The sequence below is a fragment of the Drechmeria coniospora genome, chromosome 01, assembly GCF_001625195.1.
Source record: "Drechmeria coniospora strain ARSEF 6962 chromosome 01, whole genome shotgun sequence".
Lineage (NCBI taxonomy): Eukaryota > Fungi > Ascomycota > Sordariomycetes > Hypocreales > Ophiocordycipitaceae > Drechmeria > Drechmeria coniospora.
Window position 1 is genome coordinate 6,213,477 of NC_054389.1, and position 26,149 is coordinate 6,239,625.

At 55.7% G+C, this 26,149-nt stretch overlaps 8 protein-coding genes across 8 annotated transcripts; 4 read left to right on the top strand and 4 right to left on the bottom strand.

The window, feature by feature from the left end:
- Positions 1-1,006: 1,006 nt before the first annotated feature.
- On the top strand, positions 1,007-1,384 carry DCS_01584 (uncharacterized protein; the record flags this gene model as incomplete). Its single annotated transcript, XM_040798916.1, has 1 exon — positions 1,007-1,384. The coding sequence occupies one exon, from the start codon at positions 1,007-1,009 to the stop codon at positions 1,382-1,384; it is 378 nt and encodes a 125-aa protein (XP_040659799.1).
- A 2,088-nt stretch (positions 1,385-3,472) lies between these two features.
- On the top strand, positions 3,473-4,393 carry DCS_01585 (uncharacterized protein; the record flags this gene model as incomplete). The annotated part of the gene is made up of 2 exons (XM_040798917.1): positions 3,473-3,805; positions 4,004-4,393. The coding sequence occupies 2 exons, from the start codon at positions 3,473-3,475 to the stop codon at positions 4,391-4,393; spliced, it is 723 nt and encodes a 240-aa protein (XP_040659800.1).
- Positions 4,394-7,053: 2,660 nt separating this feature from the next.
- Positions 7,054-12,084, top strand: DCS_01586 (Major facilitator superfamily transporter; the record flags this gene model as incomplete). Its single annotated transcript, XM_040798918.1, has 1 exon — positions 7,054-12,084. One exon carries the CDS (start codon positions 7,054-7,056, stop codon positions 12,082-12,084), a length of 5,031 nt encoding a protein of 1,676 aa, XP_040659801.1.
- A 299-nt stretch (positions 12,085-12,383) lies between these two features.
- Positions 12,384-14,570, bottom strand: DCS_01587 (uncharacterized protein; the record flags this gene model as incomplete). The annotated part of the gene is made up of 1 exon (XM_040798919.1): positions 12,384-14,570. One exon carries the CDS (start codon positions 14,568-14,570, stop codon positions 12,384-12,386), a length of 2,187 nt encoding a protein of 728 aa, XP_040659802.1.
- Positions 14,571-14,790: 220 nt separating this feature from the next.
- On the bottom strand, positions 14,791-15,123 carry DCS_01588 (uncharacterized protein; the record flags this gene model as incomplete). The annotated part of the gene is made up of 1 exon (XM_040798920.1): positions 14,791-15,123. The coding sequence occupies one exon, from the start codon at positions 15,121-15,123 to the stop codon at positions 14,791-14,793; it is 333 nt and encodes a 110-aa protein (XP_040659803.1).
- A 1,639-nt stretch (positions 15,124-16,762) lies between these two features.
- Positions 16,763-17,619, bottom strand: DCS_01589 (ESCRT-III component; the record flags this gene model as incomplete). Its single annotated transcript, XM_040798921.1, has 3 exons — positions 16,763-17,105; positions 17,175-17,379; positions 17,442-17,619. The coding sequence occupies 3 exons, from the start codon at positions 17,617-17,619 to the stop codon at positions 16,763-16,765; spliced, it is 726 nt and encodes a 241-aa protein (XP_040659804.1).
- Positions 17,620-19,165: 1,546 nt separating this feature from the next.
- DCS_01590 (putative ANP1 protein) lies at positions 19,166-20,715 on the bottom strand (the record flags this gene model as incomplete). Its single annotated transcript, XM_040798922.1, has 6 exons — positions 19,166-19,314; positions 19,376-19,510; positions 19,573-19,653; positions 19,727-19,774; positions 19,829-20,457; positions 20,543-20,715. The coding sequence occupies 6 exons, from the start codon at positions 20,713-20,715 to the stop codon at positions 19,166-19,168; spliced, it is 1,215 nt and encodes a 404-aa protein (XP_040659805.1).
- A 3,274-nt stretch (positions 20,716-23,989) lies between these two features.
- DCS_01591 (uncharacterized protein) lies at positions 23,990-25,063 on the top strand (the record flags this gene model as incomplete). The annotated part of the gene is made up of 1 exon (XM_040798923.1): positions 23,990-25,063. One exon carries the CDS (start codon positions 23,990-23,992, stop codon positions 25,061-25,063), a length of 1,074 nt encoding a protein of 357 aa, XP_040659806.1.
- Between the last annotated feature and the right edge of the window lie 1,086 nt (positions 25,064-26,149).

Sequence of the window (26,149 nt, forward strand, 5' to 3'; positions counted from 1 at the left end):
GTTGATGTGCTTGCTCCGTGTCCATGCAGCATTCGCACATGCAAATACATGTACGGTCCATGCAAGTACCGTACCTACTGTAGGAAAGGGTGGGACGCGCGCAGTAGTTGTAGGTACGGGGTACGGAGTACAAGTATCAGTACGGAGTACTTACTCCGTACGGAGTACTTGTGCACCTATTTGCGCCTGTAGTGTACCTACAAGTAAATAGTATCGAGGACACAAGTGCCCAGACCCAATACCAGGCACTAATTACAGGAGCATGGTCGGTAGCTGGTGCCTGTACCTTGGCAAGTAATAGGGACATAATTAGTAGGTACAGTAAGTTCAACTTTGGTTGCGCTTCCACTACAAAATGAATCGACAATTTTGCCACCCCACACCCTATACGGTGCCTACTAAGGTGCATACTTACAGTAGGTAGGTAGGTGGGTAGGTAGTCAGTACTATTATTCATGCAAGAGGCCTTCAAACGAGCGACTGGTGGCCTAAGTACAGTACCTAGTAGGTTTACAGTACTCCGTAGATGTACAGTAGCTGCATGGAGTACTTGTGCTGCTCTCCACAGTGGAGCACGAGGCTGACATGATGGGATGGGTTTGATTCCGCCAGCAATCAGCAAAAACGAGGCTTTCCTTGTAAAATCTGTGCATGCACCTATCTGCCCGCATATGCCACTCAAAGCAGGTATATACTTGTAGAGGTAGCCAGTATCAGTATATCGAGGTAGGTACCTGGGCACGTAGCAGATTGGTAGGTACCCGTCTCGCACGTATCTCGCACGCGGTGCTCCCTAGAATACCTGTAGAGGTACTTCCTGTCCACTAGGAATGTAAGTAAGATCCAACTCACTGTTCTCCATACATGTGCGGCACAAGCTGTCCATGCAAGCGCAAGCTGCAAGCCTCGAACATGGTCCTCCTGCCTTGATCAAGCCATGCACCGCATGCATCATGGACAGAAATATTGCCATCAACTTGCCGTGCTGGGACGCATTCTTCGAGCGATGCCAGCCACGGGCGACCTCCCTCGCGGCGGGAGCGAAGAGGATCCTACTCCGCTCAGGGGACGAGGCGAATGGCCAGACGCTGAAGCTTTCAGTCCAGCAGGGCATGCGGCCGTCACGTGGTGGGCTGGTTGGCGTCTGTTGTTCGTTCGGACGAGCGTGATGGCGACGGATGGACACGGACGGGTGCGGGAAAGCGGCCGTGTGCCGACGGAGCAGTGGCTATTCATGGAACAACAGCCGCAGCACTGCTCCATCCCGGCTGGCGGGATGGCCGGTGTGCGGGGCGCGCGGATATCGGATGGCGCCCACCATGGTGGCTCGCGCGAGTCCCAGCATGGCCCTGGGTTGCCCGGCACGGAGCACGTTCCGTACTGATGCGGCAGAGACAAAGTGTATTGGCACTGCTGGCAGGTAGGATGCCGGCCCCGGCACCTTGCTCGACCTTGCGGTTACGCGTCTCGCGCGTTTGGGAAGGTAATTGCCGCCGTACGACGTGGCACTGGGCGCGAGAGATGGCCCTCCGGATGTACATTCCGTCCGCAGCCTCCGTCATGGGGGGGTCCCCGGTTGCTGGTCGAATGCACGACGATTGCCGGGCAGATCACGGCCATGTTTATATATAGCTCAACGGCGAGGGAACCTTGTCACTTCCTCGCCCGCCAACCTAGGCCGTGAGAGGTAGCTTGACTGCCCAGGGAGGCACCTGCAGCTGTGTGGTGTCACGCCGCCGGATGGATTGTCGTCGGTGCGAAAGCAACAACGGAGAGAGTGTCGCGGCAAACGACTCGCCCTCCTCTCGCGCCCGCTGATCCCGGCGCACCGGTCATCCCGTCATGCGGAGCGACGAGAGCAGGCTACAATGCGCTCGCCCGCCAGGCAACCAGCCTGGGAGCTTGTCCGACGTCGCGAGTCCGGGAGGCGGCGGCAAGGTGAAGTCATGACCGTCGCCGCATGCCGTCATCATCGCCCTTGGCCGGATAGCGTGCGCGGCTGCATCGGACGAAGTGGACCGGGGGGTCGGGCAGGTGCCTATTTTCTACATCCGGACTGGCAGGCAAGTATTAATACATGTGCGTGTGTTGAATCACATTGATACAGGTGCTGGTACGGAGTCCAGGACATGCAATCATACTCTGCATGGTAATTACTACTTAGGGTCCTCCGTTAGTACTTTACGTCACCCTTCATGGGTTGCTTGCATGAAAGGTGGTACCTACTAGTATGTACTCCCGTAGTACTAAAGTACAAGTCTGGAGACGGCGTCCAGAGCACATCAGTACCAACACCTACAGAGTACACCTACAGAGCACACCTAGCAGGTAAGCAGAGCCGTACTCCGCACAAGCCTAGACCTTGCACGCAGAAAAGGACAATGGTCGCATGTGTCGGGAACCGTTTGTCCTTGCTGCCTGATCCTTGGCTTTCATCGCGCTAGCACCGTGGAAGGCCTGCTCGTGTCCGCCATGCTCGATCTGATGTCCACTTCCGACGTCAAGCTCCCCTTCATGTGTTGGTACCGTGCTGTAATTCCAGGTAGACACTTGCCCGCTAGGCTTATATTTGGGCACAGCGGGAGGAGGCAGCTACTAGGTACTAGATACTAGGTATCTAGCGGCACCACCTGGTACGGTAAGTCGACCATCACTACGGAGTACAACCACAGTACTCCGTACACTTACGGTAATTAAGTATACGTTACGGAGTAGTACCTAATACGTAGCTACATAAAACCTAGTACTTACCTACCTAGTACTTAGGCCCAGTAGTTCCAGACTTCCAGTAATACTTACACCCACCAGCCTCTAGCACGTCGACACCCACTAATGCTTTACTTAGGCAGCCTGACAGATGCGCCACAACTGCACTGCAATGGCTGGTGCACCTTGTACCGCCACAGTGCTGTTCTTTAGGGCGGATGCCACGGTATCCGTGCATGCACGCGAAATTCTTTCTTCTCTCACAGGTTCCGACAAACACCTTGGCATCATCCAATTCGACAAGCAACGTCCATGACCACCTCGTCTCGTCTCTCCCGCATCGCTCGCCATTGCTGCACCGCAAGCCCCCCCGGCGACAATCAATCGCGACCGCCATCCCAGCCCGCCATGAAAGGGCGGCACTGAAGACGAGGCGTATCCACGCGCATGCTCGTTCCCAATTCGAGTCCGGGCCGGCCCCCAAACCCAGGCAGACGATGCCCACCCCCCCCCCCCCCCCCCGGTCAAGGATCGGCCTGGCATGTGAGGCGACCTTGACTGAACGGACGGTGAGGGTGACTCGTCCCACCAAGCTCGCAACGGTACACGTACCGTGTGCTACGACAATGCAGGCCTCCTCCACCGTTCCGCCCGCAACTCCTCCGCCTTCACTCATGCGCTGCGCCATGAGCCACGAGCAGCCCCTCGCGTTGGCGTATGCCTCGCTCCGTCTCGCATCGAAGGGGGGGGGGGGGGGGCCTGCGACATGGCTCGTCCACCTGCATTAGACTCTGCGCCGTACCGTCCACCGTACCGTACGTCACCTCGGTCACCTGTCGAGTTAGTCACAGCAAGCCCGTCCGTACTTTCTCCCTCCCGTCCGAGCCCGCCATGCCGGTGCCTTGACCGAACCGTCCACGATCGAGAAGGCGAGACCGTCAAGGCTAGGCCAAGCGAGGCCGAGCCAGGCCGACACGTGGGATGGCGAGTGCCCCGGCCATGGACGGAGAGCCTCGCGGTAGGTAGTGCTGATGGTCTCGCGCGCAGACCCTACACGACGGCCATGCTGCAACGTCGTGAGATCAAGTATAAGACTGCCGTCCCTCGTCCCTCTTCTCCCTCGCCGACCCTCTATCCTACCTCCGTCGTAGCTCTCGGCACGCTCTTTTCACCCTCCATTTCCTTGTTTGTCACCGCTCTCTCATTCTCCTTTTCCGTCGAGGCATGCAAGAATTCGTGCACAAAACTGGCTCCCCCGTCCCGGCCATTGCCTTTGTCCTTCAACGTTGATAGATAGTCTTCCGTCCGAGCACGAACCGTGCCGTTCCCTTGCCTTGCTTCCGGAGCCAAGACTGCCGCTGCTGGTCATCGCTTGCTCCCGTCTGCCTCGATTCCACCTCGAGTCCTAGACCCGAACCGCGACGTCCCAAGCGGTCACGCCGGCCCGGTGATTATGTGCTATCAGCTTGTTGAACTCTACGCCGCATGCCGCTGTCTCTATTACCAGCACGCCATCGACCGATGCGCATCCTACGGCCGTCCCGGTCACGGCGTCCAGCCCCGCACAATCTACGTCGGATACGCCTGCAGCCTTCACACGTCGCGCAGCGCCCAGCATGCCCCGCCGCATAGCTATGCCGACTCGGGATACCACAGCGGTCGCTCCACGCACAAGAACGACCACTGAACCGTGCTGTCTTCGATAATCGGCTGCCCGTCATCGCGCACGCCGCCGCTCGCTGCCTTCCGCTTTGACGCCTGGATCACCCATCTCTACTCGGCCAATCCATCACGGCTCACGCCGCTGCTGATGGCCGGGAGGTCCCGAACCTCTGACGAGGCGACTGCTGCCGGCACCTGCTGACGGCAACGGCAACCGTCACGACAACACGCTCACCGATGCTCGTCATGATCAATGGCCTGGCTTTTATCGAAGACACGAATGAATGAACGAGGCTACTATACATTCTCATTACGCTTCCTCGCGGACACGAACGAAACCACGGCTCCGTATCATCGCGGCGTACGGCGTTGTCGAGGTGCAGTCACCGACTCAGGTCCGCCACAGCTCTGCATTCTTGACCTTCTTTTGTTTTCTTCATCACTCTTCTCCCTTTCCATGAGTTTCATTTTCAGCATGCATCCTGTTGTCTCCTCTCATCCTTCTCCTCCGTTCCCTTCTCCTGTTTCGCTTTTTCATTAGAGGGCATGCATTGGGAGAAACCAGCCGTGTTCGGACCGCGATTCCTTCTCCTCCTCGTCATGCAGGGCGTGGTGCATGTGGCAAAGGCCCGAGCCAACAGTCAGGTGGAATAGAGGCTAGACGCTCAGGCAAAGCAAAGCGAGGGCAAATATCGGGCCTTTCGATGTCTCGTCGGCGGGCATGATTGCTAGCTTACGGCAATTTTGCCCGTCTAGATGGGACGCGAGTATACCTGTATGCTTGGGGTTGGACCGTCATTCCCTGCGCAACCGAGCAGCAGGCCTGCTCCCGTCGTCTCCGAGAGATTTTTCTGCCGTTTTTTTCTCCTGTTATCGGCTCGGTACGTCTTTGGCCTTGCCTTCATCCCGACGCGTCAGTGAACGCATCTCCCGCGCAGGTCGCGGTCAGTCGATGGCAGGCACCGTCGCAAGCAGGCCAGACCTAGATACAATAGCATAGACAAGCAAGCACTGGATGCTACTTCTTCAGCTGTAGACATTGACCTCAATATACGAGCCTTGGCTCGCTCCTTCGTCAGTTCAATGACAATGTAATCGCAGTCCGTATCGTGAACCCGTAGGCTCGAGCTGCCTGTCGTGGCTCGCGCACTGTGGACTCGTCCTTGGCGATGCGGAATGAAACCCTACGTGGGTGTCCGGACGGTCGAGCGAACCCTGCGAGTGTCCAGCCGGTTGGTCCCAAAAATAGCCCGGCCGCCTAAAGATATCGGCACTTTGGCTTGGTTCGCGGACCGATTGGCGCGCTCCCAGCCGTGGGGAGGGGCGGGAAGGGGGGGGGGGGGGCTCGGCAGGTGATTTGCTGGATTCCACAATGCCTTCATCGTCATGCAGTTTTCCCTTGCGACGTGCCGTATCGTAAAGGCAAGTGTCATCGCTGCCATTCTTGTCCTTCTCTCTCAGCTCCAATGAAGAGAGGGTGGGCGGAGGGGGATCTGCGTACAAATCTATTGACTGAGCAGCTTCCCTGTCGTAGGTTGGTAGAACAATTGAACGGATCCATCTTGATGCTTCGGTCGTGCCAACATCGACAATGCCCAGGGCCGAAGAAATAGCCGATACATGATTCGAAGGGCGGAGCCTGATTGGGCGACGTTGATGGAGAGCAGCTGGCTGTCTCAACACCAGCATCAACCCGGCATCAACCCATGACGCTCGCTCGTCGTTTGACACTCGCTGATATCGGTCTCGTAGAAGCCAAGCGCGTCGGTGGGCCGGCCTTGACGAGCGGGCGCCATCTTGTAGTTGTTCACCTTTGACTCTGTGACTCTCTGATTCTGCATAATCTTGCTTCGACGACGCCTCTATGAGAAAAGACTGGGCGTCAGTCCCTGCGGGGATTCATCTCTGGATGAGGCCATCGACCCTCCGCGGCCCAACTCGGATACTTGCACCAATCATTACAGTACGCGCTCTGCTCGATACCGAGTAGCAGGTAGTTCTGTGAGTCGCCAAAGGAAGTCGCTGATCATTCGGCTTGCCAGAGATCGTGCCTCATGACTCATGAAGCAAGTGCAGCATGAAGGAAGGAGCGAAGGAAGGAGCCAAGAACTGCTCGATGTGCATCCAATGGCCCGTGCCCCAGCTTCTCCTCTCCTACTCATCTTCCCGCGACCATCTTACATCCGGACCTCTTCATCGTCATCACCACCATCATCATTACAACATCACTGCTGTCCTGGTCTCTCCATTACAGTGCCCCTCCTGTGCTCCCGTTCCTGGTACGACCCGCCTGCCTAAAACGATTCATCTTGCTGCGCTGCTTCACAACCTTGCTGCATCTTTCGGATTAGCCAATATTCTGACCATCTGGCATCAGGCTCGGCTTGGTCAATTTTGACCATTGAGAGCGCTGGCTGGCCATCCCAGACTCTGCTCGTTGACTACTGAACATTTCATGAGCTGCCCTGGTTCCCTCGCCTGCCGTCTCATCCGGGCCTGTCCACGGCTCGTCTCGCAACCGGTTCCCCTCTGTAAACCAGGGAAAGCCGCCAATGTTCTCGACGCTTTTCTCTCACACCCGAACCTAGCGGCTCTAAGAGGACACGGACATGGAGCCTGGCGACTTTGATCGCACCCCAGCCCCGAGCGGCCCGCCGTGCCTCTCCGTGGCTCCAGCTGATCAGGATGGAACATCTGTGTCAGGCATCTGAGGGACGGAACGGCACGGAGAGTGTCTTGTCCGAAGTGGACAAGGCTTCAGGCGAACAACAGTATTCTTCAAAGTCGCGGCTAACTAGTACGACTGTTACCGACACTGGCAAGTTCGCACCCATTGCCATCCAACTGTCGTCGGCATCCAACGGGGCCACGGCAGTGGAACTGGAAAACGAATTAACCATGGCCAAGCCGAAGAGCAGAGCCGACAATCCAACAGATCACTCCTCTGCGTATTCGGATGCATCCTATCCTGAGGTGGATGTTCAGCAGTCTACCACGCCACCCGTCAGTCTATCGCCGGATAGCACTGCCATCGTTGAGTCTGCGTTCCAGGACAGTACATTTCAAAACCAATTTCATCGTCAACCCCCGATCAACATCACCCAGCGCAACCAAGAGTGCGAGAAATCGGCCACGCCATCTGCCCGGGACACACAATTGCAAAATCTAAACGGTGCGACATCGACAATCGAAGGCCAAGATGACAGTCAGGATTCCCGAGTCGCTGAACTTCAAGAAACGCCATCGATTCTTGACTCTCCTTCCTCCTTGGACAGCGTTCGGCCAGAATCTCAATTCTATGTGGCCCTCCACCACTCCATCTTCAGCGACATATCGGCAAGGAATTCCCGATTGGCCTATACCAAGGTCGCTCCGTTTGACCCTGCCCTCGAGCATACCGCCCAGGGCCCCAACACGACTCGTGCCGAAGGTGAATTCGTTTCCCAGTCACCAACTACTCTCGACATCACCATCGAAGAGGGTGGCAGCGTGGCTCGAACCTCCAATCACTCTTCTCGTCCACCTTCAGCACGTCGATACCAGTATCGATTGCCGGAAGTCGAAGCTCCTGTGGATGGCAGACAGCTCGATGCCCTCGCAGAGGGGATCACACCGTCGAGCAGCGCTTTCGAGTTTCCCAAGTCGAAGATTCGGCCGCACATTTTTGAATCAGATTACCACGGCTATCCCGGCCAGTCCATCCAATATGGTCCCAAAGTAAAGCCGATGCTGCAGCCTGAAAGCACGGGGAGTGAGCTCAAGCCATGCAGCCCAACGAGTGGTGCCAACTTCGGGTCCGCTGCACCGCCCATGTACCGTCATCTTCCAAAGGTACAGCCTTTTTCAGGCCAGTCGCTTTCCGTGCCCGTTCCCAGTCCGCTCTCCCTGGACCAATGCACTGCGGCTGAAGTGCCTGAAATGGAGTGCGTGGGTGATGTTGAAGAATACCCAGCAACGGAACCGACGAACAACATCTATTTCGAAGGCCAAAACTCCGATGCCGCAAGTCGTGTCCTTGATGCACATGCCCCATCTCGCTGCCAAGAGTATCCAACATCCGCGAAGCCAGAGCCTCACACCATCGAGACGTATCATGGTCGAATGCATTCTGCATCTAGCCCGAATCGAGAGGTCACCCCTTATGGGGTTGCCGAACGCTCTTCCCGTTGTGCTGAAACATTATACGACAGCGGTCCGGTACGGAGCCCTCCACGACCCATCGATGATGCCGGCTCCCCATCTAGACGCAGCAGCCACCGAATAGACACTGCAACCAAAGCCGTCCATGATGCAGTGTCTTCTGGCGAGGGGCTGAAAGGGAGTGGTGCTTTCGGAGACGTGCGAACGCAAAGTCGGCGGCGAAGTTTTGTTCACTCGTCTACTCCGACATCAAAAATTCACTCTTGTTGTGAGGATGATGTTGCCCCTGATGAGCAGGGAACTCGCACCTTGGCCTCCATGACAACGGATGCGAAGGGAGGCTTGCCCCCAGAGATCCGGAGTCATCGGTCCTCTGTCGCGGATTCCCCCATCAACCGAAAGGCAGCAACCGAAAATAGCCAAGGACCAACTTCTTCCCAACGTACCGCGCAGTGGCTTCGGGGTGTTCTGGGGCAGCCTGATCCCTACACGACCAAGTTCACGAAGCGTCCCGATAAGCGGCAAGACGAAACGCAAGCTTCGCCAGACCAGGTTCCGAGATCCGAGTCCCTGGTTTCCAGTTTTCTGGCTTCGTGCCATCTCCCGCGCCGGGGATGCGAACATTCGGTGAAGTCGAAGCTGACGTTTGATGGTCATGACTTGAAGAGTGCAGTTGGGGACCTGGAGCGACTCCTGAATGAGGCTCTGAATATTGCATCCCATGTCATTGAGAGACCAGACGCCACGACGGCATTGCCTCGGACCTTCGAACCAGACCCCAGCCTGCACTCAGATCGCCACAGTGGTGACGGTGAATACAGCTGCCAGCTCGATCCTTCACCTACCAGTGCCCCTGGGAGTGCTGAAGATCCTCAACGAGCAGCCGGCATGGTGACGATTAGCTCAGACAAGAGTTCCCTTCCGAAAAGCCCAAGGTGTCCGCGCGCAACTACCCAGTCTGGTTACCGAGGGCGTCCTCGGCGTAACGGCATCATTCAGACCTATTCAGGCCAAGGAGGCGAGAAAGATACGGGCAAGACTGACCGTGACGATCGGCAGCTCCGAGTTTCTCCCGGAAATCTTCAAGTGTCGTTCGATATTCCTCGTCGGAAGACCTGCACAAATGTGGCAGGGTGCCTTGACTTGTCCGAAGACGGACTCCGCAGAAGCAAGCATGCTCCAGCGGAGTGTGCCGGTGGTCGGGGGAGGCTCGGCGACGATCCTTTGATACCAGTGGAACTTGCACCTCAGCTTGGACCTGGATCTATTTCGCAGTACGGCCGCGACGTACCGGGAAAGATTGGCCGCATGGGACAAGGCTCCGTGCCCGAACCTCGCCCAGGATCTGGGTGTGATGCCGGACTCCCGCAACGTGACGGTGCCACTCGCCCGGCGCACACGAACCACGGCATAAACCTTCGACGGAAGTCCCATGTCAGCTTGCACGGTGTCTCTGGATTCAGTCTAGCCAAGTCACGCAAACGACAGGCTCCTGCGAGGGACTGGTCACCCATCCGGAAAAGATTTGTCGCAGCGGTCGCTTGCATCAGTACCGCCCTGATCGGCGTCATACTGGGCATTTATGCCGGGCTCGTGCCCTCGATTCAATACTACATTATTGACCAGTCCCACGCCACCGTCCATGGGAACACGGGATGCTTTCTCGGTTTGGCCCTGCCGACCTTCTTTCTCTGGCCGCTGCCGCTGCTTCATGGGCGGAAACCGTACATCATGTCAAGCCTTGTTCTCGCAATGCCTCTTTTGTTTCCTCAGGCTCTAGCCGTCAATTCGCAGCGGTTGACGGATACCGTATCCTGGAGGATCATGCTGCTCGCTTCTCGCGCCGCCATGGGCTTCTCGCTTGGGTTTGCGAGTATGAACTTTCACTCGATACTTACAGACTTATTCGGCGCTTCCCTGATGAGTGTTAATCCTCACCAGGAAGTTGTAGACCAGGACGATGCGAGAAGACACGGTGGCGGCATGGGCGTTTGGCTGGGCATATGGACTTGGTGCTGGATCGGTTCCCTTGGCGTTGGCTTTCTCGTCGGCGCTTGCCTCATCGACCAATACCCTCCCGCCTGGGGGTTTTATGTCAGCATCATTATTCTGGCCGTCGTCTTGTTCCTCAACATCGTTTCCCCCGAGTCTCGTCGCTCTGCCTTCCGACGGTCAGTCGTCGAGGTCCGGACTGGAACCGACATTTCACGCCGCGTCGCCCGGGGAGAAGTCACGATGCATCGGGTCAAAACTGGTCCAAGGTGGTGGGGACAAGAGGTGTATCACGGCATCGCCTTGTCCCTTGAGATGCTTCGTCAGCCCGGCTTTGCGGTTCTGGCCCTCTACGCTGCCTGGATTTACGCCCAAGTTGTGCTCATCATCGTCTTGTTGGGGTCGCTGACCTCGCGATTTTACAAGCTACGATCACCAGTCGTCGGACTGCTCGTTGGTTCCATGGCTCTAGGTGCCATCCTCGCGATCCCATTCCAGAAAGGCAACCTCTTCTCAAGGTCACGACTGGCGCAGATGAATACCAATCTGGCAACTCTCAACCGCAAAGTCGCGTGGTCGTCTCATCTTGTGCGTCGGACAGTCTTCACGCTCCTGCTTCCGCTCGCTGGCATCTGTTATGCATCAGTCTCAGCAGGTCCTCCGATGCACATCAGTGCTCCCACAATTTTCGCCACCCTTGTTGGTTTTCTTTCATGTTTGGCTATTGCGGAATGCAACGGGCTCGTCATGGAAACCTTTGACACGTCAGACTTGTCGCCTGGCATGGTTGGACGGCAGAAGGGCGGCGATGGAAAGCTTGAGAAGCGGACAAATTACTCTTCATTCCCACGCGTCACGTCCGGCTTTGCCATAATCCACAGTCTCGCCTTTGTGCTTGCGGCTGGTGCCACAGCTCTGGGTGGTCTCGTCACAAGAACGCTGGGCCAACAAGTCTCCACTGGTGTTGTGGCGGGCGTCCTCCTGATCCTCACTTTGCTTCTCCTTCTAGTCCTCATTCGTTTTGCCGATGTTCAAATCGTGCCAAAGTGCAGGTCAGACGAGATGGACAGGATTGTCGAAGTCCGACGCCGGTCATCGACTCGCCGAGTCTCCATGCCCGACGACCCACAAGCCGTTCTGGACGAAGAGAGAGCTTGGAGGCCTGCCATGATTGGGAACCCGACTGGAAAGAAACGACGCATGAATATTCTCGAGCTCGGGGGGCAGAGTCGGTGGCAAACTATCCGCCAAAAGAATAAGCTGATCGATGAGGGGGCTCATCTGAACCGTGAAGCCTGGGAGCAAGGAATAGAGGCGCTAGACGACCAAATGAGCGACTTGCAACGAGATGCCCGAGAGCTATTCGGCATGAGTGGCGTGGGGAGGAGCTCCACGCGGGGAGGACGAGCGGAAGAAGAGGATCATGCGGCAGGTGAATCCATCGAGATGAATGGCATCGCACCCCAGAGCAACCAAGGGGGTCACTCGGGACGTGGTCGATACGCCGAAAGGACGTGTGCCATGAGCGAGTCTGGACGAGATGGAAGTGGAGATGGGATGCAGGCTACGCGGAGAAGACGCTGAAAGGGACCCTGCGCTCGGAATGGACAGCAGATGCAGTTTTAGGTTGCAGGTGAGCAAGGCAGTGGAAGAAAATTCGAAGGGCTCATCCTAAGTTCGCCACTAATAACTGTTTTCATCATTATCAATCTGCTCGCGAGAGAAAACAAATTCGCCTAAGCAGGTATCTGCACACTGACATCCAATGCTCGCTCACCAGAAAAGTGATGGAATCAGCCATGACTAGCACATTGCACATGCGGTGAATATCCGACTTGATAGACGTGTGAGTCTCCATCTTGATCGAGTCCCTTGCATGTACATCAGTGAACGTTGAGGAATAGGTCATCTCCACGTCGCGAAGGCGTAAGTCTGGGCACCCAAAGCGAAGCAGGTGCAAGGTCATCACCACTTGGCAGCTGGCGTGGTGTCATTGTCTCAGCAGCTAGAGACGCTGATCCAATGCTCTCGTGTCGCCCATTACTCTCGGAAGTGGATTGTCCCTGACCCTTGGTTGGGACACCCATTTGCGAGGCACTGCCAGAGTCGAGATTTTTGGCGATGAGGGACTGAGACAGGAAGTGGTCATTATGACCACCGTGGGCCGCAAGAGATGGCTGAAATGGGAGGTAGGGTTGTGGCGATTGAGATGGAGCATCGTGGAGACCATGGTGAGGAGTTGAAGGCGGCTGAGGCTGAGGCTGATGCTCCACGCCGGTGAGTGGGTGAATGGGCTTGAGATTTTGACACATTTCCAACTCGTGGAGTTTCTGCCTATTTTCTGTCTCGGATGTTGAAGTCTGCCGATATGTTCGACGCTCGGGCGCAATTGAGGCCCTCAAAGCCGCAACACGAGTCTTCACGGAGGGAAGACGATCCCTGTCGTCTTCTAATTCGGGCGACGGCTCGACAATGCGCACAGTAGGCAAGCCCGTTCTCAGTAACGCCGGGTTCTCGACCACGCCCGATCCTCCTCTTACAGCGCTGTAGGCTGCGGGGTCAGGCACGGCTGGCGATTGATACATCCCCAAGGTCGGGCTAGGACGACCGACTGGCCGACCCAAGATCGGCCGCATCAGAAGTCGTTCAACGGGCTTGCTGGCGGCCATCGTTCCACAGTCTCGGTCACCGGTCCGAGGATGTGTTATCTGTGAGTGTCCATCTTTTGGGCGCGGAGACTCCGTAATTGGCGAGAGATTGACGCGAGATGGCTCAGGCGATCGCCACTTGCCGCCAATCATGGGAGAAGTTGAAATTACTGTTACCGAGCTCTCGGTTGAAGCTGCTCGCGGACGACCGTACTTCTGGATAGATGACCGTCGTGTAGTGGAGACATGGCGAGGATTAGGGTGAGTTGAGAAAAGCGGTTTAGGCAGTGCCGTTTGATGAAGCTCCTCAGTAGAGAGGGGGGGGGTTCCAGTGGGGTTCCCGGTCATCGCCGTCGTTGGCACAGCTACCTCGGGTGCTTCGGAGGGTAGACGAGTGGGTGCTTCATCTACCATTCGTGTTTTGTTCGCGGTGGGTAAAGATACCGAGTTCTCCATCGTGGCTTTCGGCGAAGCACCTGTATTGAGTCTCCCAGTGGCAAGGTCGTCGGCGGGAGAAGCTTTCTTACGATCACCAAGAGTCCAGTTGCCGTTCTTGTCCGCGACGTAAAAAACCGTCGACCCCGGTGTTGCTGAAGGCAGTACCCATATTTGACCCTCAGGAGACTGACATGTTCCTCCATCTTCCTCAAATTCTGTCACCGTGCTTCCACGGCCAAGACGAGAGATTCCGACCATCTTTCGGAAATCTTCTTGCTTTGGTATTGTAAGCAGGGGGGGGGCAGGAGGTTGAAAGTTTTTGCTCCGTGAGTTCGGAGGCGATGGATCGACAAGACGAAGAAGTCGTTGCTGCGGTGTCTTGACGATTTCATGCTCTGGTTGGTGGCTGTTTTTAGGAGCATCAGGTGCCAGGGTAGGTTTCGCAGGCAAGAGCTTGGACACGCGTCGCGTTGAGTGAGAAGGAGAGCTCGAATGTGGCGGAGATATCGCCAGTCCGATTTCACCAGGCCCCCAGCTCGAACGGTTGTACGCCTTGGGTAGTGGCAACGGAGGGGTTGGATTTTGGTTTGGATGCGTCGGTCGACTCTTCCAATCGTCGTCACCATTACCTACATCCTTCTCAACGTGATACCCCCATGTGTCACGCCGCTGGACCGACTCCGAAATCTTTGAGTGTTCTGAGTCCGATTTTCTTCGCTTTTTACGGCGGTGTCGGATCAACATCAGAATACCCAATGCAAGGCCAGCCAGTGTCACAGAGCCAAGCGTGGCACCAGCCTTCTGGCCGGTCGTGAGGCGGTCTCCGGATCGGTCCTCGTTACGGGTCTCCCCTCCAACTAGATGCGACACCGCGGTCGCTGAAGTCACTTCTGCCGTCGAGAGTTGTGTATCTAAACTCGCTGTCGAAGTACTCAGAATCAACGGCTTAGTGTCAGAATGCGGGCGGGTGGTGTATACAGCCATGGTCGAGGGGCCTGGAGCTGAATGGGACAACCCGGACGACATCACACTTTGCGTGCGAGTTGGAGACGGGAACAATATTGGCTCGGCATTTCCACCGGCGGACGGTAGCGCAAAAGTCGCCGTTATCACCTCATGCGTCGGTTGGATGGCGGATGGTTGCCCATTGCACATTCGGAGGGCACTGTAAATGATAGAGGCTACTCGAACTATTAGCCTTGGACTATGCGATCTCTTCACTAGTGCTCTCACCGCTTGCTTCATTCTTTGAGCAATAGCCAACGGATTTTTCGGCAGCGATGCATTGCGCAGCTCCCTCTCCAATGGTATACTCGGTGGCTCCACGGGTTGAGCAAAGGTAGTCAAGCGAAGGTAACTGGTCGTCGTTGCCTGCACCGTAGTTCATGACGAGGAATGAGAGGAAGCATTCTCGCGCACATGCTGGTATCAGATCCGAGATGGTATCGGGGAGACGAACGGCGACTGCGACTACAGCACATGAAAGGATAACGAGAGACGGGAGCGACAGATGGTAGTTCGAAGACATCCGGACCATTCTGGAAGGGAGCATCTGACGCCAGAAGAGTGTCAGTCTCGGAGAGAGTTCAAGAAAGCAGCGCGTTTCTGTGCCCGTGCTCTTTTTACGTCCGCTTCTGTCTTATGAAGAAGAGTGTGACGGTATGGCGTCACTGATCGAACACTGAAGCCAAGGAACGAGAGAGTGAAAGAAAGGAAGTCGACGAAGACAGCCGTGAACCAAGCCGATAGCAACGCAAGATGCAAGGGAGAAAGATGGGCGATATACGAACCTAGTGAAAGCAAAGGCTGGTTATCCGCAACGACCAGGATGCCAACATCGTGTCCAGCGGACGGTAGCAGATGCCAGGCACCAAGAAGTCGAGAAAAATCGAAGCACAGGACCAGCACCGCCGCGATGTCTTGAAATAGAATTGGTGAGAAATGGAGGCCAGTCGATCAAAGAAATGCCAGTGTGCTCTCGAGTGAAAGAGGGACGGCTGATACCCGGCTCACATGCGAGGCCCCTTCGCAATCCACAGGCACAACGATGCATTATATCGCCAGAGCCGCCGGCGGCCTCAAATGCCGCAAAGGCCTCGACCTTGGGTCGGCCCCTAGCCGCTGGGGCAATTGAAGGACGCGCCTTGATCCGCTCTCACGCGTGGCGACAGTTGAACGCCGCCGCGGTCTCCGTTTTCGCCGCATCCATGGAGCGTTGCTGGAGTATAATCGACAAGATTTCGGCCCCCGCCCTGCACCTCCTGCAGCCCGAATCGACGACATGGTTGCAACAGCAGACGTGAGCGGGTAGTCGACCGCTTGACTGGTTGTCGGCTGGTCGACGAGATGTTGGTTGAGACGGCCGAGTGGCGGCGTCTCGTCGTAGTCGCCCGCCCCTGCCCTTGGCCCCCGCCCCTGTAAGCGCGGAGGCTCTCGCTTCGTCCTTTGTTCCTCCTACCCTTTCCGTTGTGCATCGTCCGCACCTGCCTCCGCGCTCGATATTTGTGCAGCATGGGATCCATCACGTGATTACTGTCATCTTGCCCAATCATTACGCGCTTCGTTTCTATCCTCGTCAACTTCGTTTGCTCCCATGTTACAGTCGTGGTGGTTGGTTGTTGGTTCTTGTATGTTGGACACGAGGCCGAAGGAGCATGACCTCAGACGGCACAGGCCCATTCCCGCCAGCTAGCCAAATGAGTGGAGGAGTAATGAAGCCATGACGCAAGACGAACGAGTGGATAGCATCCGGTATACTGCTTTGTCACGTCCAAAGAGGAGGGCGTGCGATTTCGACCCAGCCTCCCACGTGCCATCCCCATCTGGATGATCTCTTTGATTGCAATAGCTCCAACCTCCGACGCGCGGACAATCAGAATCATTCGATCCATGATGTTAGCTAGCTAGTCTTTCCACATGCCGCCGACTCGATCGTAGAGGCTGGCGCTCAAAGGCAAGCAGAACTTCAGACGCCAACGCCGGGGGGACAGAGTAACAGGCAAGGGCAACTGAACAGCATGAGCTCAAGCATTCGACTTCTGCACATCCATCCACCCACTCCAACCCCTATGCCCATGCAGAGACCGCGTGCAAGCGCAGATTCTTAGGGACAGGGGTATACGCCATGGCCATCGCATCCTGTGCAGCAAATGTCTTGTATAAAAAAGCACCAGTCCTCACATGGCCATCTCGGCTTGCAGCTTGCGGAGCTCTGCCTCTTCATCGTCTTCTTCCTCCACCGCTTGCCTCCTGCTCGAAACGGCTGCTATCGTCAGCTGAGAACTGACAAGGGGAGAGGGTGGCGACGTACGTTCCGCGTTTGCCGGCGTCGGCATCTTGTGCACAGCGTCTGATAGCGGCACATGCCCTGTCTTGAGGATAGCCTCATCCAACTGCTCCTGCTGAAGTTGATCGAGTTCCTCCTCCAGCTCCATATCGTCCACCTGCTCCCCAATAGTTGCGCCAGTAATGGCGTCGACAATCTCCTGGCTGAGCGCGTTCTGGTCTCGCAACTTCTCCCTACGGCGAAAAGAAAAAACGAAGGTCAGCATGGAGAAAGTGCGACAGCGTCGCAGAGGGTCCACGTACATTGTCTCGTCCACCTTCTCCGGCGTGAGCTTTCCGTGAATCTGCTTCATCGCCTGACTCGCCTTCTCCATGGCCGCAAGCGTCTCCCTGTTGATGTTGGCAGACTCGATCGAGTTTATTTGCTGCTCCAGCGTTCCTATCTGCGCGATCGTCTGATCCAGCGCTTGCTCGTGCGTCTTCTTGCGCCGCAAGGCTGCCTTGGCCACTGGGACGCCGTTAGCTGGGGTCCACCGAGGTGACGTCTGCTCCGGAACGCATGGGACGAACCGTTCTTGTTTGTGTTGGCATTCTTCCGGGCAATATTCTGCTGCTCGTCTATCTGGTTCTGGAGGTGCCTCTCGCGTTTCTGCAGCATATCAAGATGAGACCGCAACCCGAGAATGGCATCCTTTGGCGAGTCCTTGCGTTGGCCGCCGCCGCCGCCGCCGCCGAACCAGCTCCACATCTTCGCTGGCTACCGTGGCAGGAAAGCAAGAGTGGGGTGTAGTATTCTAGGGATCCCGAAGCGGGAAATGGCGGCGAGAAGCCAATCTGCCGTCGTCGGGAGCGAGGAGCGAAGAGTATTGTCGAGGGTGCGTCACCGAGGTGCTGGAGGACGTTGGATAGTGGGGTAATCCGTCTGGACTGGGCTGCATCAGCCAGGGTGTCATGTCAGCAGTGATAACAACAGGAAATATCAGTCAAGGTATGGCAGGTGGAACCTACGGTTTCCCTTGCCTCGTGTATTCGGACGGTCGGGTTTTGTCAAAACGATGGTCAGTTGGGTTGTTGTGCGAGGCTACAGGCTACAGCGCAATCAGCCCCGGCCTCGGTCGCCAAGTTGCCTTGCCATCAGCAACTTAGTGGCGGTACGGTGATGGGACCCAGCAACCAGCCCCTTGATTTAGCCGCGCTTCTGCCGAGTGTCATGTGATGCAACATCCACACGGCTACGTGGGCGTCTGAGTGAGCATCTGACCAGTCAACAGGTAAGTACTTACGTGTACTCGGTATGTGTATGTGTATGTACTCCGTACGGAGTAAGTAAATAGGGAAGCTGTACGGAGGTGGTACTGTACTGCAATCCGTAATATGCTGTGGAGTTGATTCCAGCACTGGGAGCATGTGTACGCTCGCTGCTGTACCACGCCCAGCTGTTTTGCCCTTTTGTCCTGCACCCGGCCCGCCAGTTCAACGAGGCGGCCATCTCCATCGGTAGTCTCCATAACCAGTCCGTGTAGCTCTTCCACAAAGTTAGTTGGTGATTGTCATGTCCACCGCAGCTTCATATGCAGTTTGGAAGTCCGCGAATTGTGCTTGGCCCCTTGCTCTGTTTTACTCTGTTGATCTTGGCCACCTTCCGCCCCTTGAACCCCTCACCATCAATATGCTACGTAAATGTGCGCTCCATTGCATCCACTTCTGGGTAGGCAATACAGTAGACAGTGGGTACTGTATACTTGAAGCGTACGGACTTCACTCAACCTCGGTTCCCGTTGCCTTCTTCTCCCTGGATGGGCCACACGAGAAGACTTGATATGACACGGAGTTTGTAGACATGGAGTGCAGGGGATGCTGGAGGGTAAGGGTGGAGTACACGCTAGGAGTTCTCGCTCGCTGTCAATGTCGATGGCCCGTTGCTGGAATCGGTCTGCAATCGAGCAAGTCTCTCCTGACAGGTCCTAACCGCTCACCCAGGCAGACATGCCCTCTTGATAACAGCGATTTGTCTTGCATTTACACGTGGTAAATTCGATTATTGCTAGTGCAACTTGTACAGTCGAGAGCCTCTGGGTTCAGCGTAATAAGAATAACGAACAGCCCAAGACTAATGACCATGAGCACAGCTTGAATACGCCCAGTTGCCAGTCAGTCCCATTTTAATAACATCATGAATGCTCGTATAATAACCGTCGCCCATCGCCCAGGCGCGGAGTCGTCGGGTTGATTCGGGGGAAAATATCAGACACGTGAATCGTACGCTATTCGATCGAGTGGGTGACGCGAAGGTATCAGAGGTTGCCGCCCTTCTCCTCCGTGTCGATGTGCCAGACGATGTAGTTGGGAAGACCAACGACTTGGTAGCCGGCCCGCTTCGCCATCTTGGCAAACCCTTCCGTCTCCGCCTGGTTCTCGAACGCATAGGAGGGAAAGTTGATACCTGCGGACACGCCACGTCAGCCCAGTCTTGCCAGCAATCGCAGCTGCGCGCGATGACCTACCGGATCGATGTACGTCGGCCTTGACGAGGATATTGACGCCGCCGATGCCGTCGAGCTCGATCTCTTCGTCTTTGTTGTTTCGCCAGTCACCCATCTTGGCCATGTACGTTCGTCCGGTGTCATACTGCTTGTACCCTGTACCCAAGACGTCAGTATCATGTATCACCTCATTCAGCTCCGAGGCAGGTGCAACCAACCTTCCGCAAGCACAACGTCCTTGTCCAAGCTCTCGGTCAATCTGCGACCCTTGTCCGACTCGATCCACGAGTTGTAGTCAACTGCGGCGCCTGTGTCAGCCTTGATGACATCTCCACGTGACACCGACTCATCGCATCAACCGTCACTACTCACATCGTCCTTCGATGTCGACGCCATCCCTGTATCGATGGAACCAAATGTCTGCCGAGGACTGTCAGCTAATCGGCCGAAGGAATGTCGACAACGCGTACTTACTGGGAACCAGAACATCCTTGTCGTGGGCAATGAAGTCCTCGATAATCTTGGGCGGGCTGTCCACGATGTCCACATCGCGCCAGTAGACCCACGAATGCTCGGGCTTCATGGCGGCGGAGAGAAGGTAGTTCCTGGCCTTGCCCATGGCCTTCCGTCTCGGACCTTGGGCCTCGAAGGAATGCCTTTCCTTCACGTCTTGGCTCAGACGAAAGTCAAAGTCCTTCTCGACGACGACGGCGCTGCGGAAGGGTATGTGGTCCGGCCGCTTTTGGATTCGGTCAAGTTCGGATGAGAGGACGGCCAGGGTGTCGTCTTTGGAGTCGGATACGAGGAAGGCAAGGTCGATCAGGTGGTGGGGGTAGGTGAGCTCGGCGAGAAGCTCAAAGTATTTTGATAGGTATGGGGCGGCATCCTTGAGAGGAGTGAGGATCAGGATCTTCTCCTCGTTGACGAGGGCTTTGCGAGTCGACTTGACGACGTTGAGGTTAATGTGTTGGATCGAGGCCGAGTCGATCTTGAGAGGGGCGTGGCGGTTGAAAACGACGGGAGTCTGCATGTGCGCATTCCATCTCGCATATTCGTTTGCCGACATATCTATCGGCGGCGTTGAGGGTCCCCAGCAGTAGAAGCTGGGTTGGTCGGCCACCGTCAGCCGATCACTTCTCGAGACGCTAGGTTGGCGAGATGATGGGGGTGAAAGAGGTGGTCTCTTACTTTTGCATCTCCGAGGCCGAGCTTCTGATGCCACGCCATAGCAGGACGACGATGCTGGAAATGGCGACGAGTAGGAGGAAGCGTGTCCGGGCGACAAAACTCCAAATTGCCCGCGTGGGCGGCAACCGAGCCCGAGCCGCTTTCCAATTGAGTCCGCCTTTCGGGAGAAGCATGGCGGGCGTGGGAGCGCGGAGGATCCTCGTCGCCGATCTCGTATCGAGGGCCGGATATGAGACGTCGATGGCAGCTTCGCCGGACCGTCGACTTTCTCGCTGGTCCTGCCGGGGATGGTCCTTCGTCGCGAGGTCCAAGGGCCAAGGGGGTAAGGCGGAGGACGCTAGAAGCGCCGCGCGTCGGGGATGATCACAACAGAGAAGAGACGCAAAATGTGTACAATGATAGAAACGAGTGAATCTTCGTGGCCGCTCCAGAATCACATCAGGATGTCGCAACCTTGAGAAGCGCGGCTCGGGCAGATGATGATGCAGACCGCCGTTGATGCTTCCGGCGGGCAGAATGGGATGGGGGAGATACACGTGTAGAACGGACGACAAAAATGACGGATGGATAATACGAGCCCTCCTTGGCTGGCAAGTGTTCTTCACAGCGGCTTTGAGGGTTGGGTGACTAGGAAGTACATGGAAGGTACTTCGGGTCCCGCAACGGGAACTCGACGGATTAAGTAGACTAAAAGTACTTCTCTAACAGCCAATTCCAAATTTAGCGTCCGTCCAGCTATCAGGACATGGAATGGAATTAACCTTTGTTCCGCATCCAGCTAGGATGACGTGCTCGTACATTTTCCCAGAATTGACACGGCTATTGCCTTGCGGATTTGGTAATAACCCCTTTTTTAACGTCTCTTCCGTCTCTCCGAGCCACATCTTTCGTGCATTGGGAGGGGAGGAGGGAGGAGGAGGGGGGGGGCTGCACCTATTGTTGCGTAAGTACGAACACGTACTGTACAGTAAGTACACGTACTGCATGTACGATACACGTACTTGCATTGGACTAACGCGGTAAGACATCGACTCGAACTAGGGCGCGGCGGCGTGGGGCGAACGGATTTGTCGTCTTCAATCAAGTCATTCGGCGAACTCGCTTGTCCCTGAAATGCCATGACACATTGCCCGATATAATGCGAATAATTCTCCCCCGCCTTGCGCGAGCATAGAAATACCTTGGGCGACGGTGATATCGCAGGCAGAATGGGCTCGGAAAAGGGATCGCCCATCTCAAGTGTTCGCTGTGGTTCTATGTGAAGTAAGTACAAGTACAATGCTAGCATAATATTCGCTAGCCACCTTTTTGGTAAGCACTTGCAAGCATCAGCGATCGTATGGCATCGGTAGTAATGACCAGCGTCAGACTTTCGTACGAATGATTTCGATGGCGCTCATGATAATGAATGTGCGGGGACTGCTGCCAGGAGCCGCTCCCAGTGTTCCGGCTCGATATAAAGTAGCATGTCCTCGTGTTGTGTGAGGTCCGGACCGCATTTTCGCTACTGCCGTCGCATTCGGTGCAAGGTTTCACAGATCACGCCAATTCACGTGGTCGAGTTGACCAACTAGCGACCAATCCGTCGGATGCCTCGGCACGACGATAACGATTCTTCCATAGTAGTGCAACTCAGCGTACGGATGGATGAGTACATGTACAAGTCTACAGACGGCTTTTCGGGCGGCTTTATTCGTCTGGGCTTCCCCCCCTCCCCAAAGCAAAATCCGATTGTCAGTTCAGGGTAGGCTTTTCTCGTCGGAACGCTGCTTGCTACAAGCAAGTAATATTTTTACTTTGTACTGGTGAGTACCTTACATGTACCTCGGCCTAGAACTAAAAGGCGTAGTACGAAGTAAATAACAGCGGGAATAACGGTGCGTGCACTGTAGGCCCTGGCAGCGTCGCAGAGAGGCGTCTCGATTCATGTGGGGTACGCTACCCATATGCAGCTAGCGTTCATCTGTCTTCGCGACAAAGAGTACTGCACTGCATCTGTACTTAAGTATATTACCTAGTTGTACTTGCAAGTACCTACGGAGTAGTCGAACACGAAAGTTGCACCAACACTTAGCACTTACAGTACTTGCAAGAGTACTCTTACAAGTACATGCACTGTACATGTACGGAGTACAGTTTGGATACCATCACGACAAGGCACATGGAACTTGCACTGTGAATACTCCGTGAAATGCATCAACTTCTCAACCCTTCTCCACGTTCTGAATTAATAGCCTACCGGCACGGAGATTGACGTTTGCTATTTGCTCAGTACATGTATCACCAGTCTGATGCCGATCTTTCCTATTTTGAACCAAGCAGGTAAAGGGTCTTGACGATGACTTTCGCTGCAGCGCTGCCTTTGGCATCGAGTACGAGACGCGAAGACCAAGTATCCCGCTGTCGGCGAGGCAGACGAGGGCTGGCGAAATAAGTAGGCGACCCATGCATCACTCTCGCAAGATGCGTGGTACTGACAAGTGGCACTCCCACATCGACGTCTTAATGCGGAGAGTCATGTATGGTCTATTCGATTGATGCACTCGCGGTAGGTCGTAGGTCGTCTGCTCCTACGCCAGAGTATCCTGGCCTGGGTATCGCTCACAAAGTATTGCAATGGCGCCATCGTCTTGAGGTGCGGCAAGGCTGGAAAGGAATCCGAGTGAGAAGGCGACTGACTGTCTAGACGAGTCCAGAGAGGTGTTGAAATGACACCCGTCTCCTCCGAGATCACTTCGGGACGGTTATTATCCATGAAGCCAAGGGCTGTTGCGACTGGGACCAAACATATCACTTCTAAGCAGCATGCACCGACTGCCACCCTTCGCCGCGTTGCCGCAAACACGCCCCTCGTGATGACGCTCCGCGATCCAAGTTCAAAGGCGCCGAGTATATATCGTCTCGTAGGCGGCGATACTTAATATTGAGGGAGTATGTTCCAAATAATTTCATGATGGAAATTGTAGAAGCAGAGCTCGAATAACGGGTACGACGAGCAATTGGCAGCAGCGCGAAAGGGTCTGTCGCAGCGAGCTGACGAATTAGGCTAGCGCCATTCACTCCACAACCCCCACAAGCAACCCCCAGAGGTGATGTGCGGACGGTGGACTGCGAGTACGACTACGGAGTACATACGGAGTACAACTAAGTACAGTACACACAAGTGCAACTACAGTACTGTACCTAGTAGCTATACGGAGTATTACCCCGTACGGAGTACCTTGCCCAACATTCACGCTCCCTCACAGCTTGACTTCAACGGCAGCCATCCCTCAACGCTCAACGCTGCATCTCGGCGCCGCAATCTGGGAACGGAACTTGACTGATTAAAAGGCGACACGTCTCATGCCTCATGCCACGGCGGCTCATCACCTTTGCCGCCTGTTCCGTTCTAATCCCTCTCGCCTCATTCTGCTAGGTTGGCCATCGTCCAGCATGAATTCCACCATGGCCGGCCCACGACGCTCCTCAAGACTCAGCACGCAGAAGACGACAGTACCACCGCCCTCCCCACGGGCGCAGCAAAAACGCAAGAGGGATGCGATGGCAGACGGCAAAGCTACCGGCCCTGCCCCGACAACACCGATCAAGAGGCGGACACGGCCGCCGGGCGCCGGGCATCCTTCACTCACAACGACACCGATTGCGGCCCAAGCGACTGGTTCGCTGGCAGACGATTCGAGAAAGGCTCGAAACGGTACCGTTACCCGGCTGGCGGATCCGAGGCTCAGCAATGCCACGCTGCTGTCGCCCGAGACGTCTCGGCTGGTGGCCTCTCGCGAGGTCGAGTTCGTGTCGCCCTCCAAGCTGCCGGCTGGAAGAACAACGACGCAGAATCTACTCCAGGAAGCGTGCGAACATTTGATAAGGGTCGACGAACGGATGAAGCGACTGGTAGAGAAGAATCCGTGCAGGATATTCTCGCCCGAGGGCCTGGCCGAAAGAGTGGACCCATTTGAGAGCCTCGCGAGCGGCATCATATCGCAGCAAGTGTCAGGCGCGGCGGCCAAATCCATCAAGGCAAAGTTTACGGCGCTGTTCAGCGACGAAGAATCGTCTGTCAACTTCCCCCATCCGTCCCAGGTATCGAAGCTTTCGCTCGAGAAGCTACGGACGGCTGGTCTATCGCAACGCAAGGCCGAGTATATTCAGGGGCTCGCGGAGAAATTTGCCAACGGGGAGCTGAGTGCGCACATGCTGCACGAAGCGCCGTACGAGGAAATTCTGGAGAAACTCATTGCCGTGCGCGGGCTCGGCAAGTGGTCGGTCGAAATGTTCGCCGTCTTCGGCCTGAAGCGAATGGACGTCTTCTCTGTCGGCGACCTCGGCGTTCAGAGGGGCATGGCTGCTTTTGTCGGCAAGGACGTGGCGAAGCTGAAGTCCAAGGGCGGCAAGTGGAAGTACATGTCGGAGCAGGATATGCTGGAGCTGTCGGCCAAGTTTGCACCTTATCGTAGCCTGTTCATGTGGCTGATGTGGAGGGTCGAGGACAGCGTCACCGACGTCAGCACGCTGGAATAGAGATGTATGGTTTCGCAATCCGACGCACATGCCAATCCGTACGGGGCAACACATGCAGCACCCCGAGGCATCGATACGTCAGCGGTATGCTGAGTTCATGCCGGCCGGATCCATGTACTCGTGCAGGGGCAATGGGCCGAGAGCCTTGGCGATCGATTGCGGCATTTGCCACGCAACTGGCCCTCTGCCACGCACGGCAAGTCAAGAGCGATTCGTTTCTCATTCTCACTCTTGAAGACGCATCGCGAGAGACTTGTGCATTTCGCAGAGCGACGGAGTGTACGGACCATGCATGACCGCCTTTCCCCACTGCTTCCATATGATGCCAACGACATGACCATCAATCACGCTCTCATCGAGCCGGAACCATCGGCAGGCCACTACTTTCGAGGGGGCCCCGTCTGCATGGAAAGAGATGCTTAGTGGTCCGGCACGCTTGGAAGCCATCGCTTTATCCTTTTGGAGTGCAGTGAAGCTGGGCGAGGTGCTGCCTAATGCGATGTTAAGTCTCTCAAGGTACTAACCTTAGTGGTGCCTCCGTTCGGCAGGTACCTATTTTTAACCCTAAGTACAGTAGTTCTATAAGTAGAACCTAGCACCTAACAGAAAATATCAAATGCAGTGTGCGCCCTGTAATAATTGCCATGCTTGCAAGCACTAACCAGCTCGCACTGTCAATGGTGCGGAACTGGGCACGTTAATACTTGCAAGTATTCTCCGTACTGCACACGTACTATACATGTAACTCAGGCTCGGAGTGCCAGGTACGGAGTACGCCAACGTAGGTACTAGGTACTAGGTACTTAAAGTGCAGCAAGTATGCATGTACACTGTAGATACGGCGCGGGACATTGACAGTAGCTGTTAACTTGAGCAAACGACGGAGTATTTGCAGACCTAGATTATTGGTTGTGTACTACTTCGGCACCTACAGGACACTCCAGACGAGTAGTAGGAGGGATTTCCAGTTTCCTAGTAATAAGTAATATTTGTTACGTGGGTACTAGGTATGTGGTAGGTGTGCGGGTAGGTGTACATGTACAGTACTTGAGTACAGTACATATGCAAAGTAGCTTGATGATGTCG